At 36.3% G+C, this 22,840-nt stretch overlaps 1 protein-coding gene across 1 annotated transcript in view; it reads right to left on the bottom strand.

The window, feature by feature from the left end:
• The window catches only part of LOC150108716 (uncharacterized), a 131,803-nt gene that overhangs the window by 92,411 nt on the left and 16,552 nt on the right, over positions 1-22,840 (bottom strand). Inside the window, exon 3 of the mRNA XM_090416174.1 lies at positions 6,199-6,274. Within this exon, the coding sequence (XP_090272300.1) occupies positions 6,199-6,274 (76 nt within the window). The remainder of the gene's footprint in view (positions 1-6,198; positions 6,275-22,840) is intronic.

The following is a 22,840-nucleotide window of genomic DNA, read 5'->3' as shown; positions in this document are numbered from 1 at the left end:
ATCAACACTATTTGGAAATTTTTAAGATCACCGAAAGATCCTCACCCATTCTACAAGTACTCTGGAGTATATAATATACCTTGCTCATGTGGTATCAGTTACATGTGGTATTAGTCAGACCTCTAGAATCTTTGAAACGAGAAAGAAAGAACACATAAGATATGTCAGAAATAACAGACAAGACATTTCAGGCCTTTCATGCCACTTTGCCTCTACTAACCATCATATTGAGTGGGATAAGAGCCTTATGCCATACACAGAAGTAACTACCATTCAAGAACCTTTAAAGAAGCAGCTACAGTCGCCCGTAAAACTGAAAACCTAAACAAGAATCAAGGTCTAATTTTACCAGAAATTTGGAAAACTTTTATCAGATCATTAAACATCAAAGAAATGAACTTTCATAACAATTACGTAATGAACCATAATGAATAAATCACGTTAACGAGACACGCACATTGTCACGCACAATACCAATTTTTTGTATGAATTAGAATTATCGGTTATAACCTAGTCTGTAACCTTCATTTTAGCTTACTAGTTTGTATTCCCTGAGGATGCCAATAGAAAAGGATTGGCGAAACATCTAGGAGGATAAAATAAAGCTACTTGACAAAGATTATAAAAAAAAAAAAGTGTAATAGTCTTATGCATAACTTTATATTTCCTGATGTTGAACTGACAGTCATTTTCACATACCCACAATTACTTATTCAAATAATTTTTCAAGTACTATATGTCAATGGCATTCTTGGATTACTCTGTCTATGCACCATCAGCAAATAGCTGCATGTCACCTGTTAAATCTTTCCATCATTAATATAAAGACCAAATAACAACAGACCAAGGACTGATCCCTGGGTCACCTTAAATTCTTGCAGACTCACACTCCCTACCATTTTTTGATATCTGTCAGTCAGCCATCCTCTTATCAACACTAATATTTTTTAATCTCCAATCTCATATCCTCCAACTCATGCAACAGCTTTCCATACTGAATCCTGTCAAATGCTTTAGCAAAGTTTCCTTTGTCTAACTCAGCCATGACATTATCAGAAAATGTGAGCAAGTTACTTATTATTATCATCTCTTAGTAAACCTATGCTGTTCGTAGATTTTCTGCCAACCCATTTTTGTATGCAATCTCTTACTAACTTTTCAAAAACCTTCACCACTCCAGAGATACTGACAGGTTGATAGACCCATCAGTCTTTCCACCACCCTAGTGCAATGGGATTACAACATTCTTTCTCAGAACAGGTCAGATTCAAATTATACAGCCTGGTCAAAGAAACACTTATTTAGTATCCTCGATGATATCCCAACAAAGAGAGTCCCTATTGCCAATGTGATGTTCAGTTCATGCAACAGCTCTAGTACCTCCTCATACACCCGAGTTTTTTCTTCCACTGTAGATGAAGCACTGGGTTCAATGTTGCATACACATTGAACTTTTATTCAAATTTTTGATGACTTTTATTAAAATAGTGCATCTGCCACCTGCATACCATTTGCACTGAAGAAGTCATTCTTTCAGACTCATTTTTTTTTTTTTTTTTTTTTTTTTTTTTTTTTTTTTTTACTTGAAACATAATGATAGAATTCTTTTGGGCTGTCTAGCATGCAGAGCCAGTTTCTTTTCATAACTTCTTGTTCTGAACCTTATAATTTTCATAACGACATCATTCTTATGCACACAGCATTTCTTTCACAATCTTTTTCATAAGAATCTCATGCTTAAAAAGGTTTCATACCCCGTTTATTCTTCAAACTGTAGAGACATATTCTGATATTGCATCACTGACTTTTTTTTTTTTTTTAAATCCCATCTATCAAATCGAGATCAAATCTAGCATTCTCGTCAGTCGGTCAGAATTTCCTGCTTTGAAGTTTGGTATGTAATCTTTTCTAAATGGAAACTGATCCATATCAATATAGCATGATCACTGTCAACAACCAGAGGCAGAATAGTGAAGTCTTTAACCAAAATCTCCTCTGATGCTATAATCGAATCTAACACTCTTTGACCTCGAGTTCCTTCTGTCACACTGCTTGAGGAAGTTTTCTTGCAACAGCTCAATAAATTTCACTGCTACTGAATCCATGTTCAGTTAATTAAAGTCACCCATGATGATTAATCATTCAGTATGCATTAGGATTACTTGGTAATACCTTTCATTGTTATTAGCAGCCGATCCATTACATGTATAGCAACACACCCCACCATGTATTTGTTCTTGTTAAACTGTATCTCATACCAAATAGCCTCAATCTCACAGCTACAAGGAAAACTATTACTAATATTGCAATCACAGCTATCTACCCTAACTGGATTCAAATCATCCAATATTGTTAACATCACATCCCTCCTCTTCTGCCTATCCTTCCTAAGAATACTTTACTCCATCACAGTGCATCTGACTAACTGGTACGTATTAGGTCTCATACCAATAAATAATTTCGAGACCACTGATACCACATGTGGTCGAGTGCAACACATGATAACTAACAGCAGAGATAGCATGCAGATTTTTTCAAACCATTCTCAGCTCAGCCAGGAGTGATTAGGTATGAAGTTTTTTTTTTTTTTTTTTTTTTTTTTTTTTTTACAGGAGTTAAGCTGTATAATTCAGGCTGCAAATATCTCTTTGAACTGCCATTCATAAAAAAGTACTCTTCTTTCTCTCATTTGTTGTTGTTGTTCTGCTTAAGCATGTTTGAGAGATTTCAGATTGATCACAATCCTATACTTTCAGTAATATTCTAGCTTTTTAGATTTTAGATATGTAACTGGCATTAGGATCAATTTTTAAACTCAGAACATGGCTATTGCATTATTATATATATTATATTATAAATATATTCTATACAGAACAAGTGTTCTAATTTATACAAGGATTGACACAATGCATGATCAAATTTATTATGACTAACTTATAGCAACAACTTCCATACCAGAGAATAGCACTGCCTGATGACAGATGTGAAAGGTGGTTACTATCTTTCCGTTTTTCTTAAGTGAACCTTTACATGATATGTAAAACATAAATAATGAAGAGTTTAAGATTTCCTCATTGTTTTGCTACATGAAAAGCAATGGACATTTTTTATCCTTTCTTTTAATAGTTTTCAATAACAGTAAAGCTTTTTAAGTTTTCTTTCATGGATATGACTTTAGTGCTGTTTGAGTTTCCACTGCAATGAGAAGAATTTTTTGCTATCATAGATAAATAATGAACAGTTCAAAGCAGCTATCAGGCCAGAAAAAACATGATTTAACTAAAAAAACTAATTAAAAAAAATTATATAGGCTTCTGTAAAGTTTCATTTTTTTAAGTAGTAATATTAACAACTGTTATACTAAAGGTTGAATTCTCATTATGGTTGGTCATTTTAAAACTTCAGAGGTGAGCATTGTTTTGATAGTTGCCTACTATAAACCATAATGGATGACTATTATCCTTTCTTTCAAATAGTTGGACCTGATATTAAAGGAGACCAAGAGAATATAACTTGATAATAAAGATTACGGGTTAGTTTTACCCTACCGATGACTAGTTGTTGCGATAGTAATCCTGCTCAGTATGAGATGAACCGCAGGTTCAGACATTGCATCATTTCACTTACTGGAAGCATGATGTAGCTTGAAAAATTACCATGTTTGATTTTTAAAACAAGGGTTCTTGAATTTTTTAACACTACCCACAATACTAAATGTGCTACATATTTCTAACCTTTCACGGGCAGAACAACATAAAAAAATTAAATATATCCCAATTTTTAATATCCTAATTTTAGAACATACCTAAAATTAGGTATATCAGGTAACATCAAGTAACAAAGCTGTATTTAACAAATCAAAACAAGTATGGAGGTTGTTGGGGAAGCTAGGAGATGGGGGGGAGTTGAAGATGATGAAGGTGACATGAAAACTGCAGAAAAAGATATCCTTGAAGTATGGAGGTGGTGAAAAACATTGACCACGTATGCAATCAGGCACATATGTCCATGCTTGAAGTGGAAAAAGCCATTGAAGGACTGAAATGTGGAAGGGCAGCTTGAGTGGAAGATGTTCGACCAGAGATGCTCAAGTATGGAGGCATAAAAGTCTTACAGTGGCTGCAATGGAAAGAAGGACAAATTCCAGATGATTGGAGTGGAGCTCTCAGGGTACTCATACACAAAAAGGGAAATAGAGCTGAATGTCAGAGTTGCAGAGGTATTTCTCTGCAGGGTATTCCTGGTGGAATTTGTGCAGGTATGCTTGAGAAACAGTTGAGAGGGATTGTGGAGGAGAGGCTTGGTGAAGAACAAGCTGGATTCAGGTCAGGTGGAGGCTGTCAGGATCGCATTTTCACTTCATAACAGATAGTTGAGAAATCCTGGGAATACGACAAAGATCTGTATTTAAGTTTTGAAGATCTGGAGGGGGGCGTGTGCCAGGAAAGAAGCTATTCAAAACGCTACAGTTGTATGGTGTCAGAGGGGCATTACATCAAGCAATACTTAGTCTTTGAACTGTAAGTCAGCAGTTGGAACTGAGGGAGGTACAGGAAGATGGTTTTTAAATCTGGTGTCAGACAAGGATGTACATTGTCCCCTCTGCTGTTCATTATCTATGTGGATCACACTGTGAGGGAGAGTGGTACTGGGCCTGATATCAAAATAGAATATGTTAATGTCAGCTATTTGCTTTATGTGGATGATGTTGTACTTCAAAATAAATCCAGTACAAGTCTGCAAGATTCCCTGACTAAATTGAATAACTGTTGTAATAGATTTGGTATGAAGGTTCAGCATTAGCAAAACAAAGACAATGAAAATAGGCAGAAGCTTTGAAAATATCAACTGCATTGTGAATGGAGAACCTATAAAACAAGTAAAATATTTCAGCTACTTAGGCACGATTTTTAGCGAAGATGGCAAATTAAATATGGAAAGAGACAACAGAATCAATAAACCTAGTATGGTAGGAAGTCAACTGAATAAATTTATATGGAATAAAGGAGAAATTAGTCAAAACACTAAATTAGCTATATATAAGAGAGTGCTCAAACCAATTTTAACTTATGGATCTGAGAGCTGATGGGCCTGTGTAGCTCGTAGAAGGCGTTTGCACTCTATGATGCTTGACTGCACGATGAAAGATTTTGGTTAGAATCTAGTCACCAACTAGAGGAACATTTTCTAAGCCTTCAGTCGACCGGTTCCCAAGTTAGTCTATCTCTGGCACGGGTAAGCGGATTTTTCTCCCGGAAACTCGGGTTTTTCGTCCCGTAAACTCAAGAAAATCTGAAAAAATATTTTCAGACATCAAAAATATTGTGTTAGGGACCACAAGATGGTGGCACTTGCTAACCGCCTTCTTCACTGTGTACCGATTAATTAGCGATAGCCTTGGCCCAGCTATCTCTGATTGGCTACCAGTGGAGATTGAATTGCCCATTCAGTCTCCAAAAAGTTAGGGCTAAAAATGTCATCGCCTACTCTCTATACGGGAACAAAAAAGGTGTTAGCTGATGATTTAGCTGATCTGAGAGCTGGGTTAGAAATAAAATACTTGACCAAAGACTAGTGACCACAGATATGAGAGTCCTGAGAAAGATTAGGGACATGAACAGATGACTTCAGTGACAATATCATATTAAAAATGAGGATATTAGGAAAGAATTTAACATTGTTAGCATCCAGGAATGTGTTAGTTGAGCTAATCTCAGGTGGTATGGTCACTTAAACAGAATGGAAAAGGAAAGATTAGCAGTGTTCTTTGCCAGGTTGGCAAGAAAAAGACCCAGGGGAAGACCAAGATGTGGGTGGATTAATATGGTGTAGGGTGCCTTGGAGGAGAGAATTATGGAATCTTGATAGGTAACAGACTGATTTGGAGGAAAATTCTAGATGGGAAGTTGGTAGTGATGTAAATTTTTCATGTGGTACTATCATATCCTGTACAACCCTTAAGGGTACATGTCAGGAATTTGATGATGATGAACAAGTATGATAAACAGCCATACCTGAATAAGAGTAGGGTTTTTGAAACATAACTATATAATTCAGAACTTTAATAAAATAAAAAAAATCCAGCTTATATGATACATAGGATGCAAATTTCACTTCAAGGAGATAGCAACTGGTGTGAAATATACTGATTAGTAAATAACAAAGGATTTAATATCTTAAAGTATAATGAGACCATACCTGTGTACTATATTACTTCCTCCACTTCCTCCTGTCTGTTTAAAAGTTCCTTCTTCTGGTGTAACATTATCCAGACCTATATGAATAAAAGCAAGCATTTAGACTTAAAATTGAAAAACTACTATCACTTATCTTTAAAAGTTATCTCTTGCATAAAAACATGATAACCTCAGCAATAAACTTTAAGGAAAAGTACAGATATTGCATACTGAAATTAACAGTGCATTGCTGATATGTGGCAACAAGTAATTCCAAACAATATAAGGTAAATAGAAAAACTGATTTATTAATTAGAACAGTTGCCACATGCTAGAGAAATAATATTAAAACTGTTCCTGATATTCACATAAAAGAATTTCCCAAACTTTTGGGGGAGAGAAAGAGAGAGAGTAAAAAACAATCATTCTGATTCAAGTCAGGCTGGTGTAAAAGAGCCTCAACTTTCTATGAAAAGGCATTCATATTTAAAGCTGCTTATATGGATAAGACAAGCTTCATCCCACAGGATACTGTTTAGTATCAATACTATGCTATGCCAGACCATACTTTTGAGGTTTCAGACATTTGATGTAGTACTAATGCTCACTAATTCTCCCCCCCCCCCCTCTACAGAATGGCCTATTTTGCCCCAAGTATATCATTCATATTGCATTCACATGGAATCTGGTAAATACAATTAAAGAAAGAGATAGCAGTTTATATTTTGCAGATGGTAGGACATGAGAAATTTTGTTGATAAGAAAATATGTGGGATTAAGGTGAAACTTCTTCAAAAATTCTGCCGATAGGTTCAGAGATATATGGTACTAGACCCTGCAATCTAGCAAAAAATCCTTAAATGTTGGAAAGCAGAGTCAATTATACACTGGATTTGATGAGGGTTGTAAACATTTAACTCCATTAAAGTTTTGATAGCGAAAAATTCTTGTTGTAAGCCTGAGGGACAAAAGCAAATTATGTGTTCCATTAATTAATGACTTCACAACAACGATTTTTTGATAAGCAGGATGAGCAAAGAATATACGTGCCAGTAAAGGTAGGTTTCTGATAAACACTGGTTGACAAAGTAACAGAAGCAGTGCAAGAAAGGAGGTCCAAGAAGGGCAAATACCAGCATTTTTCTTTTTCCATGGAGAAATGAATACCTGGGTGAAGGCTATTGATCGAATGTAGGAAGGTGGCAAGTTCATTTTCAGAACAAGACCAAACAGCAAAAACATCATCAATGTAGCAAAACCAAAAAGAGGAGTGGGGATTAAAAGATGGAAATAAGATATATTCCATCATCATCAAATTCCTGCCATGTACCCTCAAGGGGTGTACAGGATATGATAGTACTTCATGAAAAAAATTACATCATTACTAACTTCCTATCTAAAATTTTCCTCAAATCAGTCTGTTACTTGTCTCCAACATTATCAGATCTTATATTTCTATCATCTAAGGCACTTTGTACTGTATCAATCCACCTATATCTTGGTCTTCCTCTGGGTTGTTTTCCTGCCAACCTGGCAGAGAACACTTGTTTTGCTAATCTTTCTTGGCCCATTCTGTTTAAGTGACCATATCACCAGAGATTAGCTCTGCTAATGCATTCCTGGATGCTGAAAATGTCAAGTTCTTTCCTAATATCCTTGTTTTTAATATGATATTGCCATTGATGCCATCCATTCACACCTCTAATCTTTCTCAGGACTCTCATATCTGCAGTCTCTAGTCTTTGGTCAAGTGTTTTACTTCTGACCCAGCTCTCAGATAAATAAGTTAAAACTGGTTTCAGCACTGTCTTGTATACAGCTAATTTAGTGTTCCGACTAATTTCTCTCTTATTCCATATGAACTTATTCAATTGACTTCCCACCATACCAGCTTTGCTGATTCTGTTATCTATTTCTATATTTAATTTACCATCTTCACTAAAAATCATGCCTAAGTAGCTGAAATGTTTTACTTGTTCCACAGGTACTCCTTTCACAACACAACTGGCATTTTCAATGATTCTGCCTATTTTCATTGTCTTTTCATTGCTGACCTTCATACCATATCTATTATAACAGTCATTCAATTTAGTCAGAGAATCCTGCAGACCTGCAGCGGATTTATTTAGCAGTATAACATCGTCCGCATAAACCAAAGAGCTGACATTAACATCTCCAATTTTGATATCATGTTTAATACCAATTTCCTTCATAATGTGATCCATATAGATAATGAATAACAGAGGGGGATAATGTACATGCTTGTTTCACACCAGATTTAACATTAAACCATCTTCCTGTACTTCCTTCAATTCTAACTGCTAACTTACAACTCAAATAAAGACTAAGTATTGCTTGATATAATGCCCCATTGACACCATATAACTGTAGCTTATTGAATAGCTTCTCTCTTTTCCAAATCGAAAAAACTTAAATACAGATCTCTGTTATATTACAATGCTTTCTCGACTATTTGTCGTAAAGTGAAGATCTGATCCTGACAGCCTCTATTTGGCCTGAATCCAGCTTGTTCTTCACCAAGCTTTTCTTCCACAATTCTTTCCAACAGTCTCTCAAGAATACTTGCATAGATCTTGCCAGGAACACTCAGTAGGGAAATACCTCTGTAATTCTCACATTCAGTTTTATTTCCCTTTTTATATATGGGTACTATGAGAGCTCTACTCCAATCATCGGGAATTCGTGTCCCTCTGTCCAGGCTTTCTGAACTATGCAGTGCAGCCACTGTAAGACTTTTATACCACCATACTTCAGCATTTCTGGTCGAATATCATCTACTCCTGCTGCCTTTCCACATTTCAAGCCTTTGATGGCTTTTTCTAAATCAAGTATGGATATGTATTCCTGACTGCATGCCTAGGTGTTTTTTTATCACTATGCTGTCATCACTGCTTGTTTCATTTAGCAGTTTTTCAAAGTAATTACTCCATACCTCAAGGATATCTTTTTCTCCCGTTTTCATGTCACCTTTATCATCTCTAACTCCTTTTACAGCACTCTTTCCTCCATTCCTAAACTTCTTCAACAACCTCCAGAATATTTTGCCACCTAATTGATATTTATTTTCTATATTCTTGCCAAAGTCCTCCCATGACTTTTGTTTAGCTAGTTTTACACAGTGTTTAGCAATCTTGCATTTGTCTCTGTATTCTCTAAGAGCACAAGCTGACTTATTTGCTTGGAACTTTTGATATGCTTTCTTCTTTTCCTTCACTGCCTCTTTAACTTCCTGTGTCCACCATGGAGTTCTAATTTTTCTATCCTTGCAGACAACGTCACCACATGCCTCTCTAGCTGAATCAATCAGGGCTTTTTTCAAGGCTTGCCACTGAATTTCCAAGATTTGATTCCTGTTCTCAAATTCTTTCATTTTTTCTTCAATAATCTTTGTGTATTTTAGTCTACAGTTCACATCTGAGAGCTGCTCAACTTTTATTCGCTTTAAAACTTTCTTACATGTCATTATTTTCAATATGAAATTCAATTTTATCCTGCTCAAGACTAAATAGTGATCACTTCCAATTTCAAATCCTCTGTACAATCTGGTGTCCTGCACCAGGGAGAAAACATCACTATCAACAATAACATAGTCAATGAGACTTTTCTTATTCCTTGTCTCTTCTCTCCATGTAAATTTGTGCACATTTTTATGTTAAAACATGGTGTTAGTAATAACCGGTCCATGTCCTGAGCAGAAATCCAACAGATATTTGCCATTATTATTAGCTTTGCTCTTTTCTCCAAATTTTCTCAAAATATTTTTGTATGTCTCACAATCATTTTCTACTCTGCTATTTAGATCCCCAAGAAGTACCAACTTTTCCTTTTTCATTGTGTCAGTTGCTTTTTCTAAAGCCTCAAAAAATTCCTCCACTTCTACCTTAGTAGAACCTTCTGTGTGACCACAGACACAAATAAGTCTCATTGTCCAGTTCCCCATTCTCATATTTACCCACATTACTCTACTTGAGACTGACTGTCATTCAAGAAGATTAGCCTCATATTTTGTGTTGAATACTATGGCCTCCTTCTTTTCCTTGATTGTCATTGCCTGAATATAACATTTTGTATTTATTGCTCAGAAAGATCTCACCAGTTTTTGTCTTTTTTGTTTCAGTCACCCCTATTATGTCGATCTGGTACTTATCTAATTCCTCAGGTAGCTCCATTTCTTTACCATTCAGGCTTCTTATGTTGATAGTACCGATCTTTAACTCTGGTGATGTTGAGTTGTGGTTTGTTTTCAGATTCGTTCCAGTAGCTGACTTTTAACTGTTCGCCCTGGTTCCCTGGCAAAAACAACGGGGGGCCTTGTTTAACTGGGCGACGCCCCAGCCGGCATGAAATTTTGTCATGTCGTACCATCATTTTTTTATTTTGGTTTAACCAATAAGAATACAATTTGGTCGGCTAAATCCCAAATTGCCAGCCCATCCTCGTTCATTCAGTATCCAAGTAGATACCCAACAGGGTGCACCACGAGAAGGTGAGGATTGGACATTAGGTCAGAAGCCTTGGTCGGTTCTCCGCATTCCTTTAAAGGCTATGTGGAGGTCTCCTCTCAGTTATATATATATCTTTCATTTCATTGAAAGCAGTGCATGGAATTCAGCATTAAATAAATTACACAGAGGTAATTTCCTTCTAAACAGTGATGCACCAAGTTCAAAGAATAGTTTTTTAGAATATTCACTTGAAAGATCATAAAGATTGCATTGATGTTATGCAAAAAAATCAAGATAAAGAATCGATTTAGGTGAGACAGCAAAATCACAACATTTAGCTATCACATTATCCTCAGCATCAGTCAACAGATGTCCAGAAATGTTAATTATGGATTTATTAGTGGGAATGTTTCCAGCAGTAAAGTTTTGCATCAGTCTGTGCAAGTTAATAATTGGTCTGAAACACACTGAACAAAATTAAGTAATTCATTGTGCAGAAATGGTGAAATCCACCTTTCAAGATCTGAAATAGATTAGATGCTAAACCTTTTTTTTTCCTTAGCTGCTTAAAGTTGGTTCTGTATCAAGTAAAAGCTTGCATCAGTATAACTACATGAACTCCAGGATATCAAATTGTCTTTTTAAATCTAGCAAATGTAGGAATAGCTTTTGCGTCGCAACATCAAAAAGTTTTTTTTTTTTGTATTATTTTTCTAGCTTGAAATAACAACCGCTTTAATTGGTAATTTGAGTGTTTTTCACCTTATACCTTCTTTGATTCACTTGCTGTTTCCACACACTGAAGATCTAATGCTAATTTTCATCTCTGAAATACCTGTGCTTTTCATTAGAATTTATTACTATGGTTATCATGTTGTTTTTTTTTCCAATACTATCACTAAATCATTGCTCACTGATGCACACAAAGAAAATGTTTCATTAGCAATCAGTAAATTATTCCATAAATTATATAAAATATAAGCATTCACAATTATAATAAAACAGTCAAATGAATTAAAATAATTTGTTATTGACTGATAGTTTCCTGATCTAAGATTTCAAAACAGCTATGACATAAATAAAAAATTAAAAACATCATTTGATAAACAAACATAGAACTTCAGTTTCTGACAATTGTATGAGAACAAACACTGCCAACAATTCAAGTATATGAAGATATGGTAAGATACATAGCGTAGCACATGGCACCAATGCGAAGTAGAGCAATGGCATCCAAATCATCGTCACTGTTTAAAGAATTTAATCAAAGGGAGTTCGGTTTGAGAGCGATAGTGGTGGGAAAATTGTGATGTAATACCAGATAGCATTGAGTTTAAGATTAAAAGTGATACAGTTGAAAGTGAGAGTAAAGGTACAGAGAGAGAGAGAATGGTTTAACTGATATAACGGGGTGATACATAAGGCAAAGCAGCAGCTGGAGCGATTACAAAAATGTCTACCAAGTGGATCAGCTAACAAAAAGAAGCAAGTGTGAGATAAGAAAAATGAAAACACGATTGTGAGTGAAAGAAAAATTAAGGAGTGTGTGTTATACAGCGATTCAGTAGTAAAAGGTGTAACAGATGAGAGTTTGACAAAATTGTGCTTTCCTGGTGTGAAAATTAATGATGTAAGTAGGATATTAGAGCACAGAAGCATAGGGTGAAAAATTATTGTAGTGAGCGGAATGAATGATTCAAAAGGTGAAAAGTTTGCTATAAGAGAGAACTTGAAAGAATTACTAGAAGTAGCAAAAGAAAAGAGTGAGAGAGTTAAGATAGTGAGTCTGTTGCCATGGTATGACAGAGTAGCATTGAGGAGGGCCATAATTGCAAATAACTATGCGTAGTTTATGCAGGAGAAGTGGTGTGGAGTTTGTGAATGCGTGGAGTGAGTTTGACGGATGAAAGGACTTATACAAGGATGGTTGGCATCTGAATAGATTTGGTGTACGGAGACTGGAAAAATTGTTGCTGAATGAAGTGAAAGTGGATGTGCAGAATCAGGAAACTGGAGCTTTTTGGGTGGTGGTGGTGGTGGGGATAGTTGTTGAGTGGATATGCAGACAGTGAGGCAGTTGAGTGTAAGAATGTGTAGAATATGCCTGAGTAAGTATGAAGGATAAACCAGAATGGGATAGTTAGTATAAGGCATCAAGATAGGGGTGGGACTAGGGGGGGGGGGGCTTTTGCACTTTATGTACAGCATTAGGAACAAGGAGGAGGAATTTTTGGCCTTGGTTGGATCTTCCTGGCCACAGGTTATTGGCATTAGTGAGACATGGCTAACCGAAGATGATATATAAATTATATATTTAGTTTAATCCTTTATCCAAGTGTAAACAAACAAAGTTTGCGCCTGAAGTATCTTCGGGACTGAGGCAACTCGTGGTAAAGGTGGTATAAGTTCTCATCACTTACCTCAGTATCTCCTGTAATGCAAAGCACATCTCCTTGCAGACATGTATAATGCTATGCATTAAGGGAAGGGCCATTACCCAGACCAGTTTCAACCTTTATTGAGGTCTCATCAGTGGGGCCAGACCCAGTGGCGATGATACCAAGGTGGAAGTAATGGAGAAGTCATATTTACCTATATGGTTAAACTATAATTTATAGTCTAACCAAGTGAAAAAACTTCCAACAGCTTTCTCTAATCCAGAGTAATTTAATAATAAGGTGTGACACCTTTTGGCAACTCGTATATTTGTATATGAAAACTCGGCTTCACTTTTTACATAACTGTTTTTTCCTGCTGAATTATTATTTTTCTCTGCTGCTTAATTTATGGAAACCAGTGTATCGTATGATCAACATACACATCCAGAGTATCACATACACAAAACAGGCATATGCAACAATACAATGTTTATCTCTACGCACCCTTTGAGGACATGCTAAAGATATTTACAAACCTCAAACATCCTCCAGTTCAAGGGTACAACAATAAAAAGGGACTGCAAGCTAACTGCCAGATAATATTTGGACCAAACCTGTGTCAGCTGGTACATAATGCTGCCACATACTCTACAAAGTCATGCTTTTAGAGGGAATCCGAGTAGTGGCATGTAGGAGGCACTATTAAAGTCATATTAAGCGAAGAAAAAGGACTGGTTCACTCTCTGTATGGGTGTTATGTGCAACAAGAGCATCTCCTTTCAGTGCATGTACCAATTCTATCCATTCAACTAACACGAAACCAAAAATAAAACTTACAAACATAAATAAACAGTGAAAATTTCTCCCTCAAAAACTAATTCCAGCAAAAAAGCTAAATCAAGCACAACATACGCAATGCCAGAATTCTTACAAAAGAAAAACTTTTACAACTATAAATGACATACATCACACTGTCATCCATATTAAACCACCTATTCTTAAAGAAATCAAATCGCAAATTCATCAATTGCAGTACATCTTCAATGTACAAATTATGCACTTCACGATTACTTTCACCACAAGGGTGGTTGGTGGCTGTGCTTTTTTTTTTTTTTTTTTTGAGATCCAGCACTGATGACCAGAATAGTGCTTCACGGTATAAACACCAAGAGAGGCCAAAGAATTTTTTGAATTTACTAATATTTCACTGGTTTTTCCACCTATCATTTTCAGAGCACAGTTTATAACTGTGACAAGCACACTGTACTTAACTAAATCATTGTAGAAAAAATTCAGATAACTGAAAAAGAACCAATGTCTTAATATTACACCCCTGTGACAATCATAAAGTTAATTTGGAGAAATCAGGCTATCTGGTATCAAAATGACTGCCTCCCACATCTTTGACAAATTAATGCAACCATGCTTGTTTAGGTTGGGGATGTGCTATTTGTATCATGGCCTAGACACACACCGTGTGCATTTTAGTGCATCTTAACAACCAATATCCTAAAACAAACTCCACAATAATAAAATGACATTGGATTGTTAGGTGGTATTGTGTGTGTAGAGTGGATTTATCACTCCTGAAGGATAAGTAACATTTTTTTTGTATTTTAGTTGAAAATATTAGATAAACTTATTGTTAACGAGTGTGCACATGAACATTGTATTTTTTTATTATATATATATATATATATATATATATTTTTTTTTTTTTTGTTTAATTATGATATTTGGTATGGCAGCAATGCAGGGTACAACAATGGCAATAAAGACCAGGTTGTCAGGTGATTTGAATTTGTGCGATTTTGTGCAGTGCAGTATGTGTGAAATGTACTCATCATCAAGAAAATTAAAGGATAGGCAGAAGGAAATTTAAACTGAATAATATAAGCACGTAAACACAGGAAAGATAACCAAATATTTCGGTCTGGAAATAGCAGACCATCTTCAATGGCACTACAAGAACAGTTAAAAAAAAAAAAAAAAAAAAGGGGTGGAATACTAACAATAGATCATTTAAAAATAGAACAAGCCGCGTGCTGTTATATCACTAAGTATTAAAGGGAATATTTTTAAGCAGAGACATGATTGAAATAAAGATATTAATTAATAATATTAAATAACATAAAATTAATATGAATTAATGAGTTATCCTGCCCAGATTTTTGATATTGATATACAGTCATTCCGATTCAGGTTAGGACGATGGAGTAAGGCCTCTACACTATCTTAGAATAAACGTTCAAATTTATAACAGGATCTATGTAAGAGGCGAGTTTTTGCCCAAAGGATGTTGTGGTTAGTTTCAATCCAGTGCTGAGCCAATCCAGATTTTTCAGGTTTGTTGTGATGAATGGAGGATTGATGTTCTTGGATTCTTTTTTTCAAGAGAATGTCCAGTTTGTCCAAAATAGGAGAGATCACAGTTGCAGGGAATTTGATAAACTCCAGGAAGAGACATAGTTGAGCATTTGTCTTTAGGAGAAAGAAAATGGGAAGATAATTTGTTAATAGGTGAATATGTAGCTGTTAACTCATATTTCTTCAGAATTCTTGCGATAGGTTCTGAAATCCCGGAGATGTATGGAATTGGAACTCAATGTATTGAATCTTTGTTGTTTTGTGGTGGATTATACGAATCGAGAAGATGTTGAGTACTCTTTTCGGAAAAGACATTGAGTTTCATGTGTTGTTGGATAGTAGAAAGTTCTTTCTGTAGAAAATTAGAAGTAGAACAATTAGTTTTGGCTCTTCTGATTAGACATTTTATGATTCCTGTTTTTTGACAAGGATGATGGGCTGATTCTTTAAGAATATAATGACCTGTGAACGTTGGTTTCCTGTGAACTGTAGTTATAAGAATATTTGAAGGTGACCAGATGAGGAGAACATCTAAAAAAGATAACTGGTTGTTTTCTTCCATTTCCATAGTAAACTTTATATGATGATGTAAGGAACTGATACTATTTAAAAAAGAAGGTAAGGAGTCTTCGTTGTGCAGCCATACAGTAAAGATGTCATCTATATATATCTTACCCAAAAGTTATATGAGTTAACAGCTATGTATTCACCTATTAACAAATTATCTTCCCATTTTCCTTCTCCTAAAGACAAACGCTCAACTATGTCTCTTCCTGGAGTTTATCAAATTCCCTGCAACTGTGATCTCTCCTATTTTGGACAAACTGGACGTTTTCTTGAAAAAAGAATCCAAGAACATCAATTCTCAATTCATCACAACAAACCTGAAAAATCTGGATTGGCTCAGCACGGATTGAAACTAACCACAACATCCTTTGGTCAAAAACTCGCCTCTTACATAGATCCCGTTATAAATTTGAACTTTATTCAAAGAAAGCGTAGAGGCCTTACTCAATCGTCTTAATCTGAATCAGAATGACTGTATATCTATATCAAAAATCTGGGAAAGTCTAATCAGGATAACTCATTAATTCATATTAATTTTATGTTATTTAATATTATTAATTAATATCTTTGTTTTAATCATGTCTCTGCTTAAAAATATTCCCTTTAATACTAAGTGATACAACATCACGTGGCTTGTTCTATTTTTAGTATTCCACCTTGTGTTTTTTTTTAAACTGTTCTTGTAGTGCCACTGAAGATGGTCTGCTATTTCCAGACCGAAATACTTGGTTAATTAAATATATTTCTTGTGTTTGCGTGCTTATATTATTCAGTCTTTATGTCACAAGTATCCTTAAAACATCAAATTTAAATTGGAGAGAGAGAGTGTTAAAAGCTTCAAAAGTGAGTACCTATTAGGTGACAAGAACGCAGCAAATGTTAGTAGAGTAGACAGTACTGACGGTAGGATCGAAAATGATGTTATTAATATCAAACGTGCAGCCATGAAAATAGAGAATGAAATGGATATTAATAAAGAAATAGTGCACTTGAATATTATCCTTTACAGGACAAAGTGCAAAATTGAAAACTTGCAGACGCAGCAAGAGATTAGCAGGGCTGAAAAGAGAAGGAAGCAGGTGATCCGAAGTAAAAATAAAGATCGAGCGAACAAACAAGAAAAACAAGTTAAGGAGAAAATTATATATGGAAACTCTATGATCAAGGGAGTATCAAGAAAGTGTGACAAAATAGTGTTTCCTGATGCAAATATTCACAATATTAGTCACACGATCTGAATGCAAGAGGGCAAGCTGAAGGAAATGATTGTTTTAGTTGGTACAAATGATTTGAGAGGTAAGAAGGTGAAGATTGTAAGTCTCCTACCATGCTGTGATAGAGGTGAACTGAGGAGTGCATTACTAGCTAATGAGTCTATTAGTACGTTGCAGAAGAAATGATGTAGGATTTGGGAATCTGTGGTCGTTTGATGGAAAGGACTTGTACAACTGCATCTAAATAGCATTGCCATTATGTGTATAGAGAGAACTTTGTTCAGAAAACAAGCTGAAGGCACAAATTCAGGAAAACTTAAAGCAATTAGGGTGGAAACAGGTGAGTTTGTTGAAAGCACCCATGAGGCAAGTGAGTATGAGAAAGATCATGTGTGGAATCTAATCTCTCAAGCAAAAATATTAAATAAGGTGGTCAATTCAGCAGGTAAAGGTGGGTGGAAAGCCTAAAGAGATGCTGCAGTTTCTATATACTAATGCCAAAAGTATCAAGAACCAAAGAGAGCAGTTTATGGCATTGGTTAGTGCAACCTTACCCAAAGTTATAGCATCAGTGAGACTTCGCTAACAACAGATGATGTAGTTACAGGGATAGAATGCGATGGGCTAGTATTTTCAGGAAAGATAGATAGGGTGGGAGGAGGGACTGCTGACGATAGCAGATGAATTGCAGCCAAATAAGAATAGGAGATAGGCAGGAGGGTTGCAGTTCATTTGAAGCAGCCTGGTACTAGATTAAGGCCAGTAAGACAAAGTATAGTCCACACTGGATACCCTGTTTCAAAGAATGGTAAAAAATCTAAATGCAGAAATATTTAAGGTTTGGGTTGTTCAAATGTTCCAGAGACTCTACAAGTTTCATCCAGAATTTTATCCTGCACTGAGATGTGGTGGCACTGCTGGACAGGGCTATTGTAGTTTCAAACATGCCGTCAGGAGCAGAGAGTGTGCAAGTTGTGTGGTGGTTAGCTGAGCTGAACTCGATCAAATCAGTGCAGTGTAAGTTCTGTCAGATGTACAAAAACGGCCCAAAGAGTATCCATCTGTGGAAAGAAAATTTCCTAACAATAGGAAGCAATTCAAAACAACATGGAGGAGAGAAGTAGACAATATTGGAAGAGAAAGTAGAATGGATTTGTGAGCCCTTTGTGCAAAGCCTGACAAAATCCGTTAGGAGAATGTCATGCAAACTGCAAATACCCTGCTCCACTGTTCACAAGGTTGCTCATCATAAGTTGCGACTACAAACATACAAAGCGCAGGTGTTGCAGGCAGTGCTGCCCAGTGGGTAAGAGACGCCTTTTGTTCAAAGTTATATTTCAGCACCCCCATAAAATAGAATTTATTATTTATAGTCTCGAAATGGCATCCCTCCTGATCAGGTGCCTCTGTGCAGAACACAACTTGCACAGGATGGCCCTGGTTGCAAGAAATCAAGCAAAATGATAAGTCACAACGAGTGTTTGCAATTCTGCAAACACACGTTGCAGCTGAAATTCTGCAACGTGTCGAAGAGAATCCACATTTTCTTTTCAGACTAAGCCACTTTTCATGTGTCAGTGAAAAAGTGAACAGACACAATGTCAGGATATGGGGAAGTGAAAATCCTCATTGTGTCATGGAACACGTGCTTGGTGTGGTGTAATGCACTACACTATTATTGGCCCAATTTTTTTTTCTTGGAAAGCAATATCGATTGGAAAATACTAGAAAATTTAGTCTTTCCACAACTCCAAGAATTGCAATCCCACATCCTCTTTCAACAGGATGGTGTCCAACAACACTGGCATTTGCAGGTCTGTGCAACGCTTGACAGGGTCTTCCTTCAGTGATTCCCTGGCCACCAAGATCACCACATCTTACCCCAACTGATTTTTTCTTGTGGGGACATGTGAAGGGCACATGTGTAAAGGAGTGCATGTGGAAGTGTACCGAATACACTTTAGTAGTAACACACTGAAACTAGGGTGGTCCAATGTGGACACCCTGTATACAGTTGGTTGTTGCTATAGGCCATGAAGTTCCACAGATGATCTGGAAGACATGCATCGCCAAATTAGTACAATGAGTACAGGTCGAGTGATTATTATGGGAGACTTCAACTATGGAGATATACACTGGAAGAAAGAAATATTACATGACAGGAAGGCAATGGAATTTATACACCTATTAAAAGATAATTACTTGAGGCAGCATGTGATGGAGGGGACTAATGATATGGGAGTATTGGACCTCATCAAGGTTACCACATTGCCACGGACTAGCGAAAGTGACCATGTGGACTCGACTTGTGAGACTGTACAGCATGAGGAATATTCAGTCAAGAAGGTGTGCATATGTATGTATGTATGTATGTATATATATATGGAAAACTACAACGCAGGTGATTATGGCAAGTTTAGGAAGAAGCTTAAATCTCTGCCATAGCATAAAACACTGAGGGTAAGGAAGTTAGTAGTACACGGATAGTTAAGGATCATCTAGAGGAAGCAATATTAAATTGTATACCTAAGATAAGGAGGATTAATCTGGTAGGAGTTAGATGCATGAGTAATATCATTAGTGACAAACTGCAGAAGAAGAACATGCTAGGGAGGGTAACCAAACTCATGAACAGTACAAGGCTCAGGCAAGAATGGTGAGAAGCACGGCAAGGAATGCAAAATCAGATCATGAGAAGAATCTAGCCGAGCAGGCCAAAGGATATCCCAAAGAGTTCTTTCGTTATGTGGAAAGTAAGAGGAAGAATGACTATGGAAGATTAACCTTAATGAGTGATGATGGTCACAAGGTGATAAAACAGTCAAATTACTGAGTGACTACTTTGCAAGAGTATATCATACCGGTGAGGTTACTGCTTTAACATAAGTGACAGACACTAATGCAGGAACAGAGGTGGATGAATTGGAGGTTTTTAGGATATTGCAGAATCTCAATGTAAATACAGCTGTGGGATTAGATGGGATATCAGCTCAGGTTTTGCAAGAATGTGCAAGGGAACCTGCAATGTCTCTGACTAGGCTCTTTAAGTCTCAGCTCTGGTAGAATTCCAATGGAGTGGAAAATAGGGCAAAATAATTCCCTTGTATAAGGGAGGTTATAAGACTCATCATCATCATCAAATTCCTGCCATGTACCCTCGAGGGGTGTACAGGATATGATAGTACTACATGAAAAAAATTACATTATTAATTTCCTATCTACAATTTTCCTCCAAATCAGTCTGTTACTTGTCAAGACTCCAACATTATCAGATCTTATATTTCTATCGTCTAAAGCGCTTTGTATCGTATCAATCCACCTATATCTTGGCCTTCCTCTAGGTTGTTTTGCTGCCACCCTGGCAGAGAACACTTGTTTTGCTAATCTTTCCTCGCCCATTCTATTTAAGTGACCATACCACCTGAGATTAGCTCTGCTAACGCATTCCTGGATGCTGACAATGTCAAGTTCTTTCCTAATATCCTCGTTTTTAATATGATATTGCCATTGATGCCATCTGTTCACGCCTATAATCTTTCTCAGGACTCTCATATCTGTGGTCTCTAGTCTTTGGTCAAGTGTTTTACTTCTGACCGAGCTCTCAGATCCATAAGTTAAAACTGGTTTGAACACTGTCTTGTATACAGCTAATTTAGTGTTCCGACTAATTTCTCTCTTATTCCATATGAATTTATTCAATTGACTTCCCACCATACCAGCTTTGCAGATTCTGTTGTCTATTTCTATATTGAATTTACCATCTTCAGTAAAAATCGTGCCTAAATAGCTGAAATGTTTTACTTGTTCCACAGGTTCTCCATTCACAACACAGTTGACATTTTCAATGATTCTGCCTATTTTCATTGTCTTTGTCTTTTTATTGCTGACCTTCATACCATATCTATTACAACAGCTATTCAATTTAGTCAGAGAATCTTGCAGACTTGTAGCAGATTTATTTAGAAGTATAACATCATCTGCATAAAGCAAAGAGCTGACATTAACATCTCCAATTTTGATATCATGTTTAATACCACTTTCCTTCATAATGTGATCCATATATATAATGAATAACAGAGGGGATAATGTATATCCTTGTCTCACACCAGATTTAACATTAAACCATCTTCCTGTACTTCCTTCAATTCTGACTGCTGACTTACAACTCAAATAAAGACTAAGTATTGCTTGGTATAATGCCCAATTCACACCATATAACTAGAGCGTATTGAATAGCTTCTCTCTTGGCACCTTGTCATATGCCTTTTCCAGATCGACAAAACTTAAATACAGATCTTTGTTATATTCCCATGCTTTCTCGACTATTTGTCGTAAAGTGAAGATCTGATCCTGACAGCCTCTATTTGGCCTGAATCCAGCTTGTTCTTCACCAAGCTTTTCTTCCACAATTCTTTCCAACCGTCTCTCAAGAATACTTGCATAGATCTTGCCAGGAACACTCAGTAGAGAAATACCTCTGTAATTCTCACATTCAGTTTTATTTCCCTTTTTATATATGGGTACTATGAGAGCTCTACTCCAATCATCGGAAATTCGTCCCTCTGTCCAGGCTTTCTGAACTATGCAGTGCAGCCACTGTAATACTCTTATACCACCATACTTCAGCATTTCTGGTCGAATATCATCTACTCCTGCTGCCTTTCCACATTTCAAGCCTTGGATGGCTTTTTCTACTTCAAGTATGGATATGTATTCCTGACTGCCTGCCTGGTCAGTGTTTTTTACCACTGTGCTGTCATCACTGCTTGTTTCATTTAGCAGTTTTTCAAAGTAATTACTCCATACTTCAAGGATATCTTTTTCTCCCATTTTCATGTCACCTTTATCATCTCTAATTCCTTTTACAGCACTCTTTCCTCCATTCTTAAGTTTCTTCAACAACCTCCAGAATATTTTGCCAAGACCTCCCATGACTTTTGTTTAGCTAGTTTTACACAGTGTTTAGCATTCTCGCATTTGTCTCTATATTCTCTAAGAGCAAAAGCTGACTTATTTGACAGGAACTTTTGGTATGTTTTCTTCTTTTCCTTCACTGCCTCTTTAACTTCCTGTGTCCACCAGGGAGTTCTGATTTTTTTTATCCTTACAAACAACCTCACCACATGCCTCTCTGGCAGAATCAATCAATGTTTTCTTCAGAGTTTGCCACTGAATTTCCAAGATTTGATTCCTGTTCTCAAACTCTTTCATTTTTTCTTCAATAATCTTTGTGTATTTTAGTCTACAGTTCCCATCTGAGAGCTGCTCAACTTTTATTCGCTTTAAAACTTTCTTACATGTTATTCTTTTCAATATGAAATTCAATTTTATCCTGCTCAAGACTAAATAGTGATCACTTCCAATTTCAAATCCTCTGTACACTCTGGTGTCCTGCACCAGGGAGAAAACATCATTATCAAGAATAACATAGTCAATGAGACTTTTCTTATTCCTAGCCTCTTCTCTCCATGTGAATTTGTGCACATTTTTATGTTGGAACATGTGTTAGTAATGACCAGTCCATGTCCTGAGCAGAAATCCAACAGATATTTGCCATTATTATTAGCTTTGCTCTTTTCTCCAAATTTTCCCAAAATATTTTTGTATGTCTGACAATCATTTCCTACTCTGCTATTTAGATCCCCAACAAGGACCAACTTTTCATTTTTCAT

This window comes from Typopeltis vanoorti, chromosome 3, assembly GCF_054136105.1.
Source record: "Typopeltis vanoorti isolate ZY-2024b chromosome 3, IOZ_Tvanoo_1.0, whole genome shotgun sequence".
Taxonomy (NCBI): Eukaryota; Metazoa; Arthropoda; class Arachnida; order Uropygi; family Thelyphonidae; genus Typopeltis; species Typopeltis vanoorti.
Note: the sequence above shows the minus strand (reverse complement) of the source record. Positions and strands in the feature narration are given on the sequence as shown.